This window comes from Euprymna scolopes, chromosome 28, assembly GCF_053919585.1.
Source record: "Euprymna scolopes isolate OS-2025 chromosome 28, ASM5391958v1, whole genome shotgun sequence".
Taxonomy (NCBI): Eukaryota; Metazoa; Mollusca; class Cephalopoda; order Sepiida; family Sepiolidae; genus Euprymna; species Euprymna scolopes.
In genome coordinates, this window is record NC_136509.1 from 9,541,425 (window position 1) to 9,558,576 (window position 17,152).

The window sequence follows — 17,152 nt, forward strand, 5'->3', positions numbered from 1 at the left end:
GGATCGTTGATACGATTCGGTAGCAGAAACATATGTAACTAAGAGGATAAAAGATATTTTTCCTATTTTTTTAAAGGCAGTTTATGACTTTTCTTATGTTAGTACTATGATGTGATTCACATTTTTTATTACTGTTGGTTAAGTATAGATTTTTAAAAAATTAAATTCATTTTACATTATGATTGTTTTAATTATCGAACAAGATCCTCCTCATAGACACCCGTAATCATAAAAACAATTACTTTAATATACAAGAAAGCACAAGCAATAAATTCTCTCCAATGACTTTCACAAATATAATATAGCAATAAAGGAAAACTTAATTAATCAAGTTTGACATCTTCACGTGGTTGTGGACGGAATGACCGCCTTCTCACACAAGAGAAACACAAGTTTAATCTGGGGCACATCCTGTGGCGGCTCGTAACCAGCTGTCCGAAACTATCTCGTAACTAGGTCACCGCCAGAGACAGTGCGTCGGCGGTGAAAAATAAACGAAGAAAAACCTGTTCCGTTCACTGAAGAGGAAAACACTTTTGTGGGTGTCAATATAGCACTCAGCGTCATAAGAAACGGTGCTATATCATTCCTGCTTTCTGTTAACTGTAATCTGATTGAACGACGCATCGAGACACTATGACTATTTTTACAGTTACTGTAGCACCTAATTCGGCTAAGGATTTTTATTCTTGTCCCGCCCTCAAATCAACAGATTAGCCCATTCTTGTAATGACCGAACCCTGCTGATTTTGCGGTGGGAGTTTAGTTCTGTACAGTTCTCGGCGGTCAATATAACTAATTTCGTATTAGTCCTCGGCGAGCTATGCCGGCCCCATTCGAAGGATGAAGATTACAGAGAATATGAAATTCATGCGAGGAGTCCCCAGCCGTACGTATATGCCAGCCATGCGAAGATGACATACAGCTAGACGATCAAAACGCATTTTTTTCTAAATAATTTATTTAATAAAAAAATGTTGTCCGTGAACCAACACGTTGTAGCCTCAGTCGCAAAGCAGACAAAGAATAGAAAAGAACAAATCGATTTATTTTTGTTATGTAACATCTATTTCCTCATTTTCCCGTTACAACTATGATGTCCCCCACGTGATCGTCTTCTCGAATGTCATCACGTCACGCCTCTCACGTGATCTCGAACGGGTTTTTTCCTGTCTCTAACCTGATCTTTATTCTTGGTATTTTTTTTAGCGGTGACGTCATTTCGCATATATTTGCAGACGCACGTCCGCGCTCCGTTACACAGCGCCCAATATTCCTAAATGATCACCCATCTGCTATTGGCCACGTATCACGTTGCTTAACTTCGGTGATCTAACGAGAACCGATGTTATGCCGCATCAGTTGTCAGGTATGAAAACAACACTATATCTATCATGTTCGACAACTCACCAGCATGGGCGATTCACAGAAGTTATGGTTGAGCATGAACTAATGTATAAAAGGTTACTTTTGCAGTATATCACACCACAAATTTAATGGGATGCTTGAATTTTGACCACAAATTTCGTTTTCTTCGCTCCTCCCCTTATTAAACAAATTCTATTTCGTTAACATGGCTTCTTACTAATTAAGAACTTCTTCCCCACCCCCCTCCATATTATTCTTCGAATGTTTCGGAGAAATGTTTTCCAATTCATCGACATCCGGTCTTCGCTTACAATATTCCTTCCTCTACAAAAAGCATTGGGATATTCTCTTAAGATTATCCGGAAAACCAAGTAAATAAATAAATAAATAAAAAAGCAGTTTTTGTTAAATAAATTATTCAGAAAAAGGTTGCTTTGGTCGTCTAGCGTTCGAGTATCTCTGCTAAGACGCAGGAATCTTTATAAACTTTTTAATGGACTATTCTAACCCCCCCCCACACACACACACAAACTAAAAGGTTTTTCAACAACGCTCGTTTGCTCATAGATACGCGCAAAATAAATCGCATACTACGTTATTAAAATCTTTTAATAAAACTCGTATGTAAAAAAATGTAGTGCTTGTCCAGAATTTCGCCTATATTAAAAAACGAAAATAAAGAAAATTCTGTATAATGTGTGTGTATCCATAAATCGAACGAAAAGATATTCTAAAAATTATGGAAATTGATCAAATAGTTTTATTTTCATAAAGAAATTAATATTCAAGCGATTTAAAGCGATTAATAGGAAATCGCGGCCGCTACAAGGCTGATATCACAAGTTTGAATAATTATAGTCATCTCTTTTTGTAATCAATTTGCTCATTCGTGAAACGCAATGCCTATTATACATCGTTATTTCATAAAAGCAACAATGAATATATATATATATATATATATATATATATATATATATATAGTCGTCCACATACAGTACTGTTTCGCTGTTTCACAGCTCATCAGTGCGGCTAGACAGGCAACTACCTCAAGCCAGGATTGAAACCCGACCGTTTGTACGGCAGTCAAGGCTCCTAACCATTACGCTATTGGCGGCTGCTTGCACGAGTAGTGAGTTTAACGATGTTTTCATATCGTCCGAAATATATATATACATGTGTGTGTGTTTGTGTGTGTGTGTGTGTGTGTGTGTTTAATGGGCGTTGTCTCAAGTTCAGCATGACTTGGCATGTGTCAGTTTTTTTTTTTAGGTCATTTTGAATTTGAAAGGAAGTTTTATTCAAAGAACCGGCGCCTTTCTGAAAACAGCAGGGAATAATAGGATTGGTGATGTATCAAAAATATGATTGATAGCTATACTATGTTTTAAATAGTTTCTTATTTCATGGCGACTAATGCAGCGTTTTCTTTTTATTTTAAGACAACTTTACTTGGCGAAGCACACTATCTCCGAGATTGCTTGCTGGAGAGACTAACGCTCCTCTGTACATGGGTTTTTCAGGACAACCATGGCATGGGGATACCTTTTTTTGAGTTGAATACCATTTTAGTTTCAGAAGAAGAAAAAAATGAAATGTTCTAAACGAAATGGCTCTATCAATCTAGAAACGTTTTGAATTGTAAAAACTTACAGACCAAGACGAAGCATAGGGTTTCCAGCAGGTCAATACATCCGTTCAGTTTTAATAAACAATGGGAACCTATGTAAGAGTAGCTAAACGAGTAATTGTGAGGCAAAGGTTGCGCAATCCTCCACTCACATCTCTCTTGAATCAGTACTGCTTGAGTCCAGTGGCAAAGACGATTGGAAACAATGCCAAGATAAGTGATCACATACAGAACTTAGAATTTCTAAATGGTCCCCCATTTTAGTACTGACCAGACTGAACGCTGCTTAACTTCGGTGATCTAACGGAAACCGGTGTGACAACGTGATTATGCCGTATGCAGGCAGTCAATCCGAAAACGTCCTGAGACGAAGAACAAAGTTCTTTCTCATGTGAAGACGAAAAGTTAGGTGCAAGAATTCTTGAGATATACTGTCTGTTTTATGTTCGATAGGAAACGAATAGTAATTAGTAGATAATTGATAGGAATTTGTTCGTTAACGCAAAGAGGGATAAAGTGCGGTCGCAATCAAGATAACGGGAACAAAAGAACCAGGGGACTGTAAAATTCAATAGGCTTATCAGGATAGACAAACGCAACGTGACACGAAATTATTGGCCAAAACAGTAACAATTAACCTGAGATATATTTAGTCTTGGTTTGCGGATGCTTTAGAATTGACAATTAGTTCTATGACAGCAGTAGACCGATTTATAGAGGCTAATGTTTTGCGACAGGCAATGAGTTTTTATGACAGTATCCGGTTAGCGACAATTGAGGGAGGTTTTTGGTAACGGTCAGAGTTGAGTAGTGAATTGACTTGAGTTGTGAGCTGAGCGCTGTTGAATATAAATTGTGGATCGGAGCAAAATGACAAATGAATTGAGCAACTAACTGACAGAAACGCTTTCGGCAGCAGACATAGATATTGGCGTTAGCGAGTAGAAGGTCAATGGTGACATGCACACCCATACTATACATGGAAAGCATCGGAGTCTATATTTTTTTCTTCTTGTTTGATTTTATTTTTACACCTATGATTCCGTGCGCACCCTTTGACGATCGCCAGCGTAAGAAACTCTGACGATACGGCCGTAAGCAGATAAGAGGAGAAAACGAAGGAGACATCTGCGGCACACAACGTTGGGGTCAGCGAGCTGTTGGAATGAGAGAAGACGTGGTGTCACATATGGGATGATCTCGGTTTCTGAGTAGTTGATAGCAGAGCGCGGTTCCATCCAAGAGATCAGTTCTTATCACACCTGTCTATAAATAGAACCTTCTAATTCTGTTTGGGTCATACTTTTAATTATACTGGCTAAACATTCAAAATTACATAGCATTCGTGGCCTAAATAAGATCATTTCGGTATTAAAAAGTCACACGAGTCCGTGCATATGCGAAAAAGAATGAAAAAACAAAACAAAAAAAAAAAAAACCCAAAACTAATTGCATTTTCAACATTAAGAAAATTTTGGACACATTTTAGTATGGGTTCAAAGATCTTCCCCTTCCATCTTTGACCAAATTATTCGCCATCCAACGGAAGTTATTCCACTTCTAATGGAGTCATCTTGTTAGAATAAGATTCAGATGAAAATAACTTCGAGGTACTTCATACTTCAAGCACAATTTCCGCCTAATTGGTTCAGCACGCGAATTTGAAGCGGATGTAATTCTATTATGTTAGTTCTTTAAAATTATATCGTTTTATTATTATTATTATTATTATTATTATTATTATTATTATTATTATTATCATTATCATTATTATTATTATTATTATTATTATTATTATTATTATTATTATTATTATTATTATTCAAATGACCGTTCTATTATCTTTTTTTTTTTTCGTTTCGGAGCAAACAATCTTATACGAAAATTTGGAAACAATTCAAAGCATATATATTATTTAATTGTAATTCATTACTGAGATGAGTATTATTTATTAATTTATTTATTGCGGACTATTATCCTCATCTTTCTTAGATGTTGTTTTACGACTTTTCGGCCAACTATTTCTCTGGCCTTCGTCATGTGGTAACCGCGACGGGATAGGAACTCTGAATCTCCTAACTGCATTCTAAGCAATTACTGCCATCTATAGTTGTTGTCGCCTCACTAGGTTTTGGCCAAGTAAACCTCTGGCCGGCTTTGGGTAGGATTGAAACCGTGGCGCAGTGGATATAGACGCTCAATCGCTATGGTTCCAGTTGAGAATTGTCTGAAGATAGCAGTTTCAATCCTACCCAAATCCGGCTAGAGGCTTACTTGGCTAAATCGTAGTGAGATGACAACAAGTATGGATGGCAGTAATTGCTGAGAATGCAGTTAGGAGATCCTATTCCGTCGCGGTTACCACTTGACGAAGACCAGGGGAATAGTTGGCCGAAACGTCGTGAAACAACTACTAAGAAAGATGAGGATAATAATTCGCAATAAATAAATTCAAAGCGTACTTGAACAATTTTCAAGACGTATTGCCTTTTGGACGTAAAAAGCTGCTATTTGAGATCAAATCTGACAGAAGACTGTTTTAGGTTGAGCAGCGAGATGTCAATTCACATTACATTTAAGCTTCTACATGTTAGTACACTCTGGAAAACAGTAAACAGAAAGGGAATTCCAAAGTCTAGCAGAAAATATTAGAGTAGAAGAGTTTCCGTTATCAACAGTGAAAAGGTGATTATTTTTCTGTTTATCAGATTAGTCGAAAGTATATGTTGATTCGGCACAAGTGCTATAAGTTCATAAAAGCACATTCCATTTGAAGTACTTACAAAAAAGGCACAGAGATGCAACACTACGGTGATAGGAAATAGCTTTGAGCTTGGTCGATAGTGATAGGACCTAGTAGATTGGGATAAATGCTAGACGTTATTCAAATGCTCATTTGAATATATTTTTATTTTTGGGTTACATACATAAAGTAACTTTCACAGTGTATAATATTTATTGGATACTGGAAATATTTATAATCGTACCCTATTTCCAACAGAGGGAGGATATAACATGAGAAATATTTGGAATCAAGTCTCCCTTTGCTGTTATTTCAGATCATTTGAAACCATAGGGACAAGTTTTAGTCTCTTTTCCATCAATGCCAGCGGTTTGAGGGAAATATATATTGTTTTATTTGTACTCCTTGTCGAATAATTAAAATGTTGTATACCTTGCTTACAGGTTTATAAAGGTTTTATGAAAATTTGAATAAGTTCTGATATCAAGATTTATATATATATATATATATATATATATATAAATGTATATATATATATATATATATATATATATATATATATACATATATTAAATTGTGATTCAATACATTTCAAAAAATCCTTATTGAAATGAAGTATTTGAGTTTCATATCAAAGATTTTTATTATTCTAAGCAAGACAAAGAATACTTTAGAAAATTAATCTCCTTAACCTATAGGGTTTAGATGTCTACCATCTCATTAGAGGGGGGGGGGAAATATTAGCAAATATTTATAAAGGTATGTACCCTATTTGTTAAGTCAGAGAGATATGGAAAGTCAAAGTCAAAATAATTAATTAATCAGAAGTCCTGTAGCAAGAGGATTTGAAGAATAAAACGATATGAAAATTGTAGATCCAGATTGCATGGTAAAATCCATGGTGGACGTTCTTTAAATCAGTTGGGTAATAAGATCCAAGTTGTATGTTGGGTAATCCGCATAGCTGAGTATTTATCCGAGTCGGGCAAGTTCTGGTATGAATTTGTTTTGGGGACCAGCGAAAATAATTCAAAGTCTAGCGGAAGCCTTATCATTAGAAGTCTATATTATTATTTGTGGGGTGAGGTGTTAGTTGTAGGGAGAGGAGGTAATGGTGAAAGGTAATAAGTGGGGCAATAAGTGGGGTGAACACCTGTATATATATATATATATATATATATATATATATATATATACACACATACATATATACATACACACACATACATATATACATACACACATACATATATACATACACACATACATATATACATACACACATACATATATACATACACACATACATATATATATATATATATATATATATATATATATATATATATATATATATATATATATATATGTATAAGGAATTAAAAAATATACCAGCGGTGGTTGACGTTATGTTTAAAGAAAAAATTAGAAAAAACCGAATGAAATCATTAAAAAATCAACGTTTCGTCCCTGTCTCAAAGGACATCTTCAGGATAAATTGAGATAAAAATGTGATAAAAGAAAAAGTCATAGATCGTGCGAAAAAAGACAGTTTTTTAAAATCCAACCCATGTTGGGAAAGGATGAAATATGTGTGCGTATGGGAAGGTTGTTTGATGTCTATATATACAACTTTTAAAATGCATTAAAATAAATATGTACATTATTATTATTTTTTTTATTTTTTTTTTTTTCTCTTTTCTTTCCTTCTTCTGCAAAAACTACTCATTTTCCTGAAACATTCAAAGAAAAAAAAAAAAAAAAAAAAAAAAAAATAGGCTAGCCAGGATCCACCCTGATACCTTGCTCTTTGATTATTATTTTCCCTATGCTAGGGGTTAAATGGTAGAAGCCTTTTCTTTGCGTAATAGTATTAGTATTCAAAATTAGTGCTGATTCTAAAAGTCTTCTTTTAGCTCTATCTATCACGTATTTAATAATTTTCGCTTGATCTAAATTAAATGAGTGATCGTGTTCTGCACAATGGCAAAAGAGTGCATTTAGGGCGTTACCATTCCTTATATCTCTTCTGTGCTCGTTTAGTCTTAATTTCAATTTTCGTTGTGTTTCACCTATGTACGCTTGTTGACAGTTGTTACATGGGATGGAATATATACCGGCATCGGATGTGAGGATTTTGGGAGAGTGCTTGGTAGTTTTTAATGTCTGTTTTATGGTTGAGGAAGTTGTTTGTATCAGGTGAAAACCAAGTCTATCAAGAGTGTCGTAGATTTTTGTATTTTTGGTGTGGGTGGGAATGAAAAGATGTCTGTTTAATAGTGAGGTATCTGTTTTATTTTTCTGTGTGTTTATATTATAGTGTATTTTCGTAGCTTTTTTCTTTGCGTAAGAAATGAAATAGGATGGATACTGTAGTTTTCTTAAAACATTCGTAATATATTGAAATTCATCATTAAGATATTGGGGACTGCATATTCTAAAGGCACGTAAGAAAAAACCTATAATCATGCCCGTCTTTATTTTATCATTGTGGTGTGAGTAGTAATGAATATAGTCGTTTTTGTGTGTGGTCTTTCTATGTACTTTGAAACTCAGGTCGGTTTCTGATCTGATGAGGAATATGTCTAGAAAAGCTAGGGAGTGGTCTTGTTCGGATTCATGTGTAAAATTTATAGATGGTTCCACTGAATTTAATTTATTTCTAATTTGTTCTATTTGTGTGTTTTTAGGAAGAAAAATAAGAATATCATCTATATATCTAAACTAAAAAAAAACTGTCTTTTTTCGCACGATCTATGACTTTTTCTTTTATCACATTTTTATCTTAATTTATCCTGAAGATGTCCTTTGAGACAGGGACGAAACGTTGATTTTTTAATGATTTCATTCGGTTTTTTCTAATTTTTTCTTTAAACATAACGTCAACCACCGCTGGTATATTTTTTTAATTCCTTATACATTCTGTCGAAATGGAAAACCGATCTTCTCTGCGAACATATAAGAGCATCTTAATCGCAGCAAATTCTCACAACAACAGGAGAATTTTTCTGGAAAAATGTATTGAAGAAAAAGTCATACCTGCATGCATACCTAAATCTTTTAAAACATCAGACCATATTTTCCCGGATTACATTGAGAAATATCTTTTGTCATCTATAATATATTTAAAGCACCAAAGCTCTCATCTTTTTCGGAAAGCCAGGATATTAATTGCTGATTATCAACAAAATTACAAGAAAACACCCAGATCAATTAAGAACACTTACAGATCTATCAAAAAATTTAACACACGCCATAACTTTAAATTGAATAACAAACTTGCGAAATTGATAAAAAACAGCAAATGGAAAACTTTGGGACGTCCAGACCTTATTCTAAACCTTACTTCTAAACCACTCTCGGACATTGAAACTGAAGCTCTCAGTTTCGGTCTTAAATTCGCTACCGGCAAGCATTCGAAAATCACCACTAACACAACCCTAAAAAATTATAGACAAGAGGACTCTGATTTTACTAAAGGCTTCATACAAGGGATAATAGCTTTAACAACTACCCAACCTCAAGAATTAGCACTACCAAAAAGATACATTGATGCCTTAAAACTTTTAACAAAAAATAAAGACATTATTATTTCACAAGCCGATAAAGGAGGTGGTATAGTTATAATAGATAAAGACCTATATCTAAAGAAAATGCATACACTATTGGCAGACGGAGATATATACACTCCGATAGATTTAAAATCAATAGAAAAAGATTTCGATACTTTTAATAAATCCGTAAAGAAACTTATCGGAAATGATAAAAAATGGATAAATAACATTGAATACCACCCCACTATTCCTATATTATACGGCCTCCCAAAAATACATAAAGAGAACGTCCCTATGAGACCTATAATATCAAACATTGGAAGCGTCACCCATAAATTAGCACGGGCTATTGCCCAAATTTTAACTCCACTAATGGGCACCATCAGCACTTCACATATCAAAAACTCTGGTGACCTCCTAAATAGAATAAAAAATATGGACATGCAAAATAAAACCATGCATAGTTTAGACATAATTTCCTTGTACACCAATATTCCAATCAAAAAATGCCTTAATCTACTCCACAAGCACTTAATCAAAATTAAAGCCGACCTACCTTTTTCCTCAGATACACTAATACAAATTATAAAACTCATCACTGATAGAACCTACTTTCAATTTAATAATTCTTACTATAGACAGAAATTTGGACTCCCTATGGGTAACCCCCTTAGTGGTGTACTAGCCTGCTTATTCTTAGAATTCTTAGAAACCAACTCTTTTAAACACAGACTTCCTAAAAACTCCACATACTTTAGATATATAGATGATATTCTTATTTTTCTTCCTAAAAACACACAAATAGAACAAATTAGAAATAAATTAAATTCAGTGGAACCATCTATAAATTTTACACATGAATCCGAACAAGACCACTCCCTAGCTTTTCTAGACATATTCCTCATCAGATCAGAAACCGACCTGAGTTTCAAAGTACATAGAAAGACCACACACAAAAACGACTATATTCATTACTACTCACACCACAATGATAAAATAAAGACGGGCATGATTATAGGTTTTTTCTTACGTGCCTTTAGAATATGCAGTCCCCAATATCTTAATGATGAATTTCAATATATTACGAATGTTTTAAGAAAACTACAGTATCCATCCTATTTCATTTCTTACGCAAAGAAAAAAGCTACGAAAATACACTATAATATAAACACACAGAAAAATAAAACAGATACCTCACTATTAAACAGACATCTTTTCATTCCCACCCACACCAAAAATACAAAAATCTACGACACTCTTGATAGACTTGGTTTTCACCTGATACAAACAACTTCCTCAACCATAAAACAGACATTAAAAACTACCAAGCACTCTCCCAAAATCCTCACATCCGATGCCGGTATATATTCCATCCCATGTAACAACTGTCAACAAGCGTACATAGGTGAAACACAACGAAAATTGAAATTAAGACTAAACGAGCACAGAAGAGATATAAGGAATGGTAACGCCCTAAATGCACTCTTTTGCCATTGTGCAGAACACGATCACTCATTTAATTTAGATCAAGCGAAAATTATTAAATACGTGATAGATAGAGCTAAAAGAAGACTTTTAGAATCAGCACTAATTTTGAATACTAATACTATTACGCAAAGAAAAGGCTTCTACCATTTAACCCCTAGCATAGGGAAAATAATAATCAAAGAGCAAGGTATCAGGGTGGATCCTGGCTAGCCTATTTTTTTTTTTTTTTTTTTTTTTCTTTGAATGTTTCAGGAAAATGAGTAGTTTTTGCAGAAGAAGGAAAGAAAAGAGAAAAAAAAAAAAAAAAAAAAAAAAAATAAAAAAAAAAAATAATAATGTACATATTTATTTTAATGCATTTTAAAAGTTGTATATATAGACATCAAACAACCTTCCCATACGCACACATATTTCATCCTTTCCCAACATGGGTTGGATTTTAAAAAACTGTCTTTTTTCGCACGATCTATGACTTTTTCTTTTATCACATTTTTATCTCAATTTATCCTGAAGATGTCCTTTGAGACAGGGACGAAACGTTGATTTTTTAATGATTTCATTCGGTTTTTTCTAATTTTTTCTTTAAACATATATATATATATATATCAGAAGAAATATCTCTTTAAATAAAGCCCAGAGACCCATAAAAAAGTTTGACCGGTCGTTTAATTGAGGTCAGGTTGCATACTGGATATGGATACAGAGCGAGGGAAGGAAAGGGGAACAAGAAGAAACATAGAAATAAGAATAAAAGTAAAATAAAGAAGAGGCCAAAACGCAAATGGAATAATGCGTTTTTTCAAAATTTATACTAGTTTCATCATAATTTCCTTTGTCAGTTTAAATCGAATTATTCCAGTCAACTCAAATTATATATATTATTCCATAATGTGCTATTCTTGTTAAGTTATACGCATTAATAGTTTCCCTTAAAGGGAAGGATTGGAATAAAAGTTTAGAACATATTAATGTTTGTGAAACCCAGACTAGGCGTATTAATAAAATTACCGATCTTTAGACACTTTTCGGTAAGCTATTATTATTTTTAATTATTTTTATTCTACTTATTTAACATCGAACTGTTACCGTACTATTACCGTTAGGATTATAGAATGAAAATAAAGCGCCCCCCCTTTCCTTCCCTGGCCCTGTCTCCATATCCAGTATACAACCTGACCTCAATTAGAATGACGGGAGGTGAGAGTTAATAGGGTGACAATCGGCTAAAGATTTGAGAGGTCACCTCATTCTTGTCCCCCCCCCTTTCTCCTCTCTTTATATTTTCCTGTTCTCTCCTCTATTTAGTTAACTTGAATTCCTTCACTCTCTCTAACTTCTGGCTTTATTCCTATATTTTTTAACTATCCTTCCTCACCTTTTTAAATATTTTTACGTATTTTTCTAATATATACGAATATCAGGTGTGAGTTTCTGCATTTTATAAGCTAGATGCTAAGCTGACTGACTCACCTCGTTTGAAGAGGGCCATTTTGGGTTGAAATAAAGTTGTAATGAGATTCGGTTAAATTTATTTTGTATTGTCTTAACCATTATGTATGCTCTCTTTCGCATTGAAAATTTTCTACAGAAACCACCAGATTCTTTTGAATTAACACACATGCACACACACATACGCGCATATATATATATATATATATATATATATATATATATATATATATATATATATATATATATATATATATATATAGAGAGAGAGAGAGAGAGAGAGAGAGAGAGAGAGAGGGGGGGGGAGAGACAGACAGACAGGCAGACATTACTATCTCCAATAAAGATGCACCATAAAACTTCGGAAGACTGAAAGAACTGATTGTTAATCAACGCCTCCATCTGTTGTGTCACAAATTCATGTAAACAATTCTAGTTGACCCTTATTATTCCTTAACCCTTATCCTTCAGTGGTCTCTGGGCCTTGATAAACGATGACTCCAAGTTATAAATAAACCTATATACAATAAACGATGTATATTAAAAAAATATGTTACTCAACCGAAGGCCCCCTACTTGCCATACATTTCTGCATACTGTTATCAAGGTCATAGAGCCACTCGAGGATAAGGGTTAATCAATTTTTCAGTTAGACGGTGCGACAACAACATGATGATTGTTAAAGATGGTTGAACTTGTGAACAACCTGATTATTATTTAAAATCATAAATTAAATAAGACTATCAGGTAGATATTCATTTTGTGACATTTTTAAAGTGGCTTTATTTTAATTTGTTAACTAATATCAGACCGGTGAAAAGTTTTCCGGTTTGTAGAACAGAAATTTTGAACCATTGCAATTTATTCATTTTTTGCATATTTTTATTACTTAAACATTTCACTATGATTAATTTATGATTTGTTATGATTAATTTATGATTTTTATGATTAATTTATGATTTGTTATGATTAATTTATGATTTGTTATGATTAATTTATGATTTTTTTATGATTAATTTATGATTTTTATGATTAATTTGAATTTTTTCTTTCAGATTGTTAAAGCATCGTTAATATTTTTCTGTAATATTATGTTAACCCAACATCGACCTTTATTAGTCAGCTGAAAGAGAGTCATCTTCCATCATGATAATGCTCGTCCTCACACAGTAATATTGATAAAAGAGCAAGAAGAATTTGGTTGGTAATTTCGTCCTATCCTGCCTTTCTGAGTTAGAAATTATTTTAAATGATTACAAAACCATTTAGATGAAATTTGATTAACATCACGAGACGAGATTGAAAATGAGTTAGACTTATACTTCACATCAAAATGTAAAGAATTTTTAAAAGCGAGCCATTTATAAGCTCGTTGACAGATGAAACTAATTTATAGAGAGCAAAGGTCGTTATTGTCATGAATAAAGATTTTCAAGAACAGTTTTTCATTTTTGAGATAAAATTTTAAATCGGCAAAAACTTTTACACCGGGATGATATAATAATCCCAAACACTCGTCTAGTTGAAAACACTATCAATAATTTCCCCCACTCTTTATCAGTGCCTAAACCTAAACGTAGATTCTATGAACAAAGCTTCTTTCTTAGAACTGCACACCTGTGGAACTGTCTTCCGTTTGCCTGCTTTCCGGATGACTACAATATGGTCGTCTTCAAGTCCAATGTAAACAAGTTCTTGATGAGCTGTTCCACTTAAGTAATTCAATTTATCAAATTAACACTACTAACCATTACTATATTGTCCCATTGACTACTGTACAGTCAATAACCCTTATCCTCGAGTGGCCCTGGGCCTTGATAAGTGGTGACTATTTTGTAAAAAAAATGTAAAACCTTTAACTAATTAATTTTAATTCTTTACTAATTAATTTTCATTCTTAACTAATTAATGTTTACTTTTAACTAATTAATCTTCACTTTTAACTAATTAATTTTCACTTAACTAATTAATTTTCGCTTTTAATAAATTATTCTTGATTTGTTGTACCCTTAAATTTAAGCGGGAACATATGTACAATGCAACTATAACATATTCTATCTTTCCCGCCAATACTAAGCCAGTGTAGCAAGTTGTATTTAACTAAAGGAGAAACATAACAAAACCGTAGCACTCCAAAAATAAAATAACCCTAGGAATAATCAGGCAGTCTTGCTGATTGGCGTTCGTTTACTTTTGGTTGGAGAAAATTCGAAAAGTTCTACTAATTATTGCAGCTCTGCCTTTTTCAGTATACGAGGGGTGTTTGTTACAAGGCAGTATTATAATGATGCATCTATTACTCTATTAAATGAATTATCACAGTAACTTCAATGGTTACAGCAAAAAAAAAAAAAAAAATCTATCGAAATCTACAGCAGCAGCAACAACAACAACTTTGAAGATGAGGATAACAGTCCGCAAATAAATAAATAGTTTTATTTCGTTTCTATTAAAAGTCCATTTAGTATTATGCATCTAAAATTGAGAAACGCATGCTTGAAAAGTGTAATATTATGCGGATAAGGTGAAGCAAAACAAAATAGCCACGAAATTTTACCTGATGTTGTGTTTATCTACAAACAAAACTGGGTTAAAACCGCTTTTGTCAATTTTAAATGCATAATATTAACTGGATTCTAATGGCAATGCTCCGTCATTTAATAACATTTAATGAAAACAACATATTATTTTTAAATGCCCAAAAACAGATTGTTTCTCGCGTTCTTCCATGGCCGCGAACTTTATACACTACCAACTTTAAATGGCAATAAAACTACGAAAATATCAAAATTATTTTGTTTGAATAATTTTAATAATAATTAAAAATTATTGCAAAATAATTAAAATTATTTAAATAATAAACTAAAATTATTACAAAATAAATCAAATTATTTCTCTTTTCGACATTTCTCCCCCCCCTCCAATTTTCTTATAATTTTGAACCATCTTGGCATCCTTCCGGATGTCAAACATGCACTCTCTATCTCGTATATTTCAACCGGGAGATCTTTTAATGATTCTATAATTACTGAAATGATGGAGATCTTCCTAAGATTCCAATTTCTTTTCATGTTGTACATAAGACGTTGGCATTTCGTTATCTTTTCCTTCTCAACTCTGTTTAACCCAAAATCATTGGGAACATAAACTTCTTCTTGGGTTGCTTCACTTTCTCTTTTTTTCTTTCTTTACATCTTTCTTTCTTTCTTTCTTTCTTTCGAATAAACCTGAAAATTTCTTAAAACATATAGTTTACTTATATAAGTCACCTTTCAACTTTAACTGATAAAAACTAATAAAAACGAAAATATCGTCAAAATAATAATGTTTTAATTATTTTTATAATAATTATAATAAATTACAAAAAAAAAAAATATGTAAAATTATATTTAAATAAAATTATTCAGATTTTTGACATACCAGCATATCAAAAAACAAAAACAAAAAACAAAAAAAACAAAACAATTTTTCCCAAAACAAAATACTTTAGGCTTTTTAGTTCCCTCTCTTATTGCAAGAACTTAGAGACCAGGGTCGGAAAGTGAGCTTGAGAAGTCAGCACCCCAGAAGATAGGCACTCTGACCTGTAAAAGTTCCGGAGAAGTGCCATCGGCATTCCCAGGTAAAGGCACCTCAGGCGATTAGCGATAAACTAAGCACTTCTCAAAGAGAAAAGGTAACGCCTGGGAGAGAGGACTTCCTAGAACTGCACAGAACTAAACTCCCACTGCAAAATCATCAGGGACCGGATCATTACAGGAATGGTTTAATCTCTGTTGATTTTGAAGTCCGAGGATAAAAAGTTTTAAATCATCAAAATCACTCTTGATGTTTTCGCGCCCGTTTGTGACGATGTAAACAAAGAAATGTGTATAACTTTACGCCTCGTCCATTAACCTATAACATGCCGGAGATGTAAAGCCTTTACGCGCAGCATAGAGTAGTAATATATAAACAATCGAATACTATGGCACCTACCTTAACAATGTAACGCATGACGTTTTCATCGCTGGCTTTTTTAACTCCAAAAATTTGAATGTTAAATGCCGCAATTTTAACGTGTGGCACATTCTCACCGACGATCTCCGTCGCAAAAAGAAACGTGGTGCCCCAGAGAAATAAAACGAACACCAGCCTTGTTGAAAGCATACCCATGATTTTGAGGAAGAAATTGACGACTGCGAAAAAGAAACTCCCTCACACTGCACACACATATATATATACATATAGCCATCTCAATTGGTTTGTATTTAAAGTGAGGCTATCCTTTATCTGATTGGTCGAGCCGTAGTACAAATACTATTAATAACGCAACACAGTGACTGCCTGAGTTGACCACATTGTGTTCTATATTTACAAATAGCTTATTTCAGGATTTATGTTTTCGCACTAATATATATATATATATATATATATATATATATATATATATATATATATATATATATATATATATATATATATATATATCATAATCTCATATATTTGTCATAAGCTCATAATTAACCTAGATGAAAATACCGCATTAAGAAGTTTCCGTAAGTGCGAAAACTTATGTAAACAACGATATAAAATGTTTTCTAATATATATATATATATATATATATATATATATATATATATATATACTAGTAGGCTGCCCGACATTGCCCAGTCGTAAAATACGCTTAAATATGATATTTTAATTCAGATATTTAATGCAGATTTCGTATTTATTATTATTATTATTATTATTATTATTATTATTATTATTATTATTATTATTATTATTATTATCATTATCATTATCATTAGTGTATTATGCACAATTTATAGTAATGATTTTAAAAGTTAAAAAAAAAAAAAATTAACTCGTGCGGAACAAAGGAGAATCGAAACCAAAATGTTTAGTTTACGATTTACTTTTTACTTTGACGTTAATGC

The 17,152-nt window shown here is 32.9% G+C and overlaps 1 protein-coding gene across 3 annotated transcripts in view; it reads right to left on the bottom strand.

Annotated features, from left to right (window-relative positions):
- Nucleotides 1–16,441, bottom strand: part of LOC145249446 (deoxyribonuclease-1-like) — a 120,578-nt gene extending 104,137 nt beyond the window's left edge. For 2 of the 3 annotated variants that reach the window (XM_080111004.1, XM_080111005.1), the window contains exon 1: nt 16,208–16,441. In XM_080111004.1, coding sequence (XP_079967130.1) covers nt 16,208–16,384 — 177 coding nt within the window. In that variant the 5' untranslated portion in view covers nt 16,385–16,441. The remainder of the gene's footprint in view (nt 1–16,207) is intronic. The other variant, XM_080111006.1, reaches the window with a different exon arrangement.
- Nucleotides 16,442–17,152: the final 711 nt, after the last annotated feature.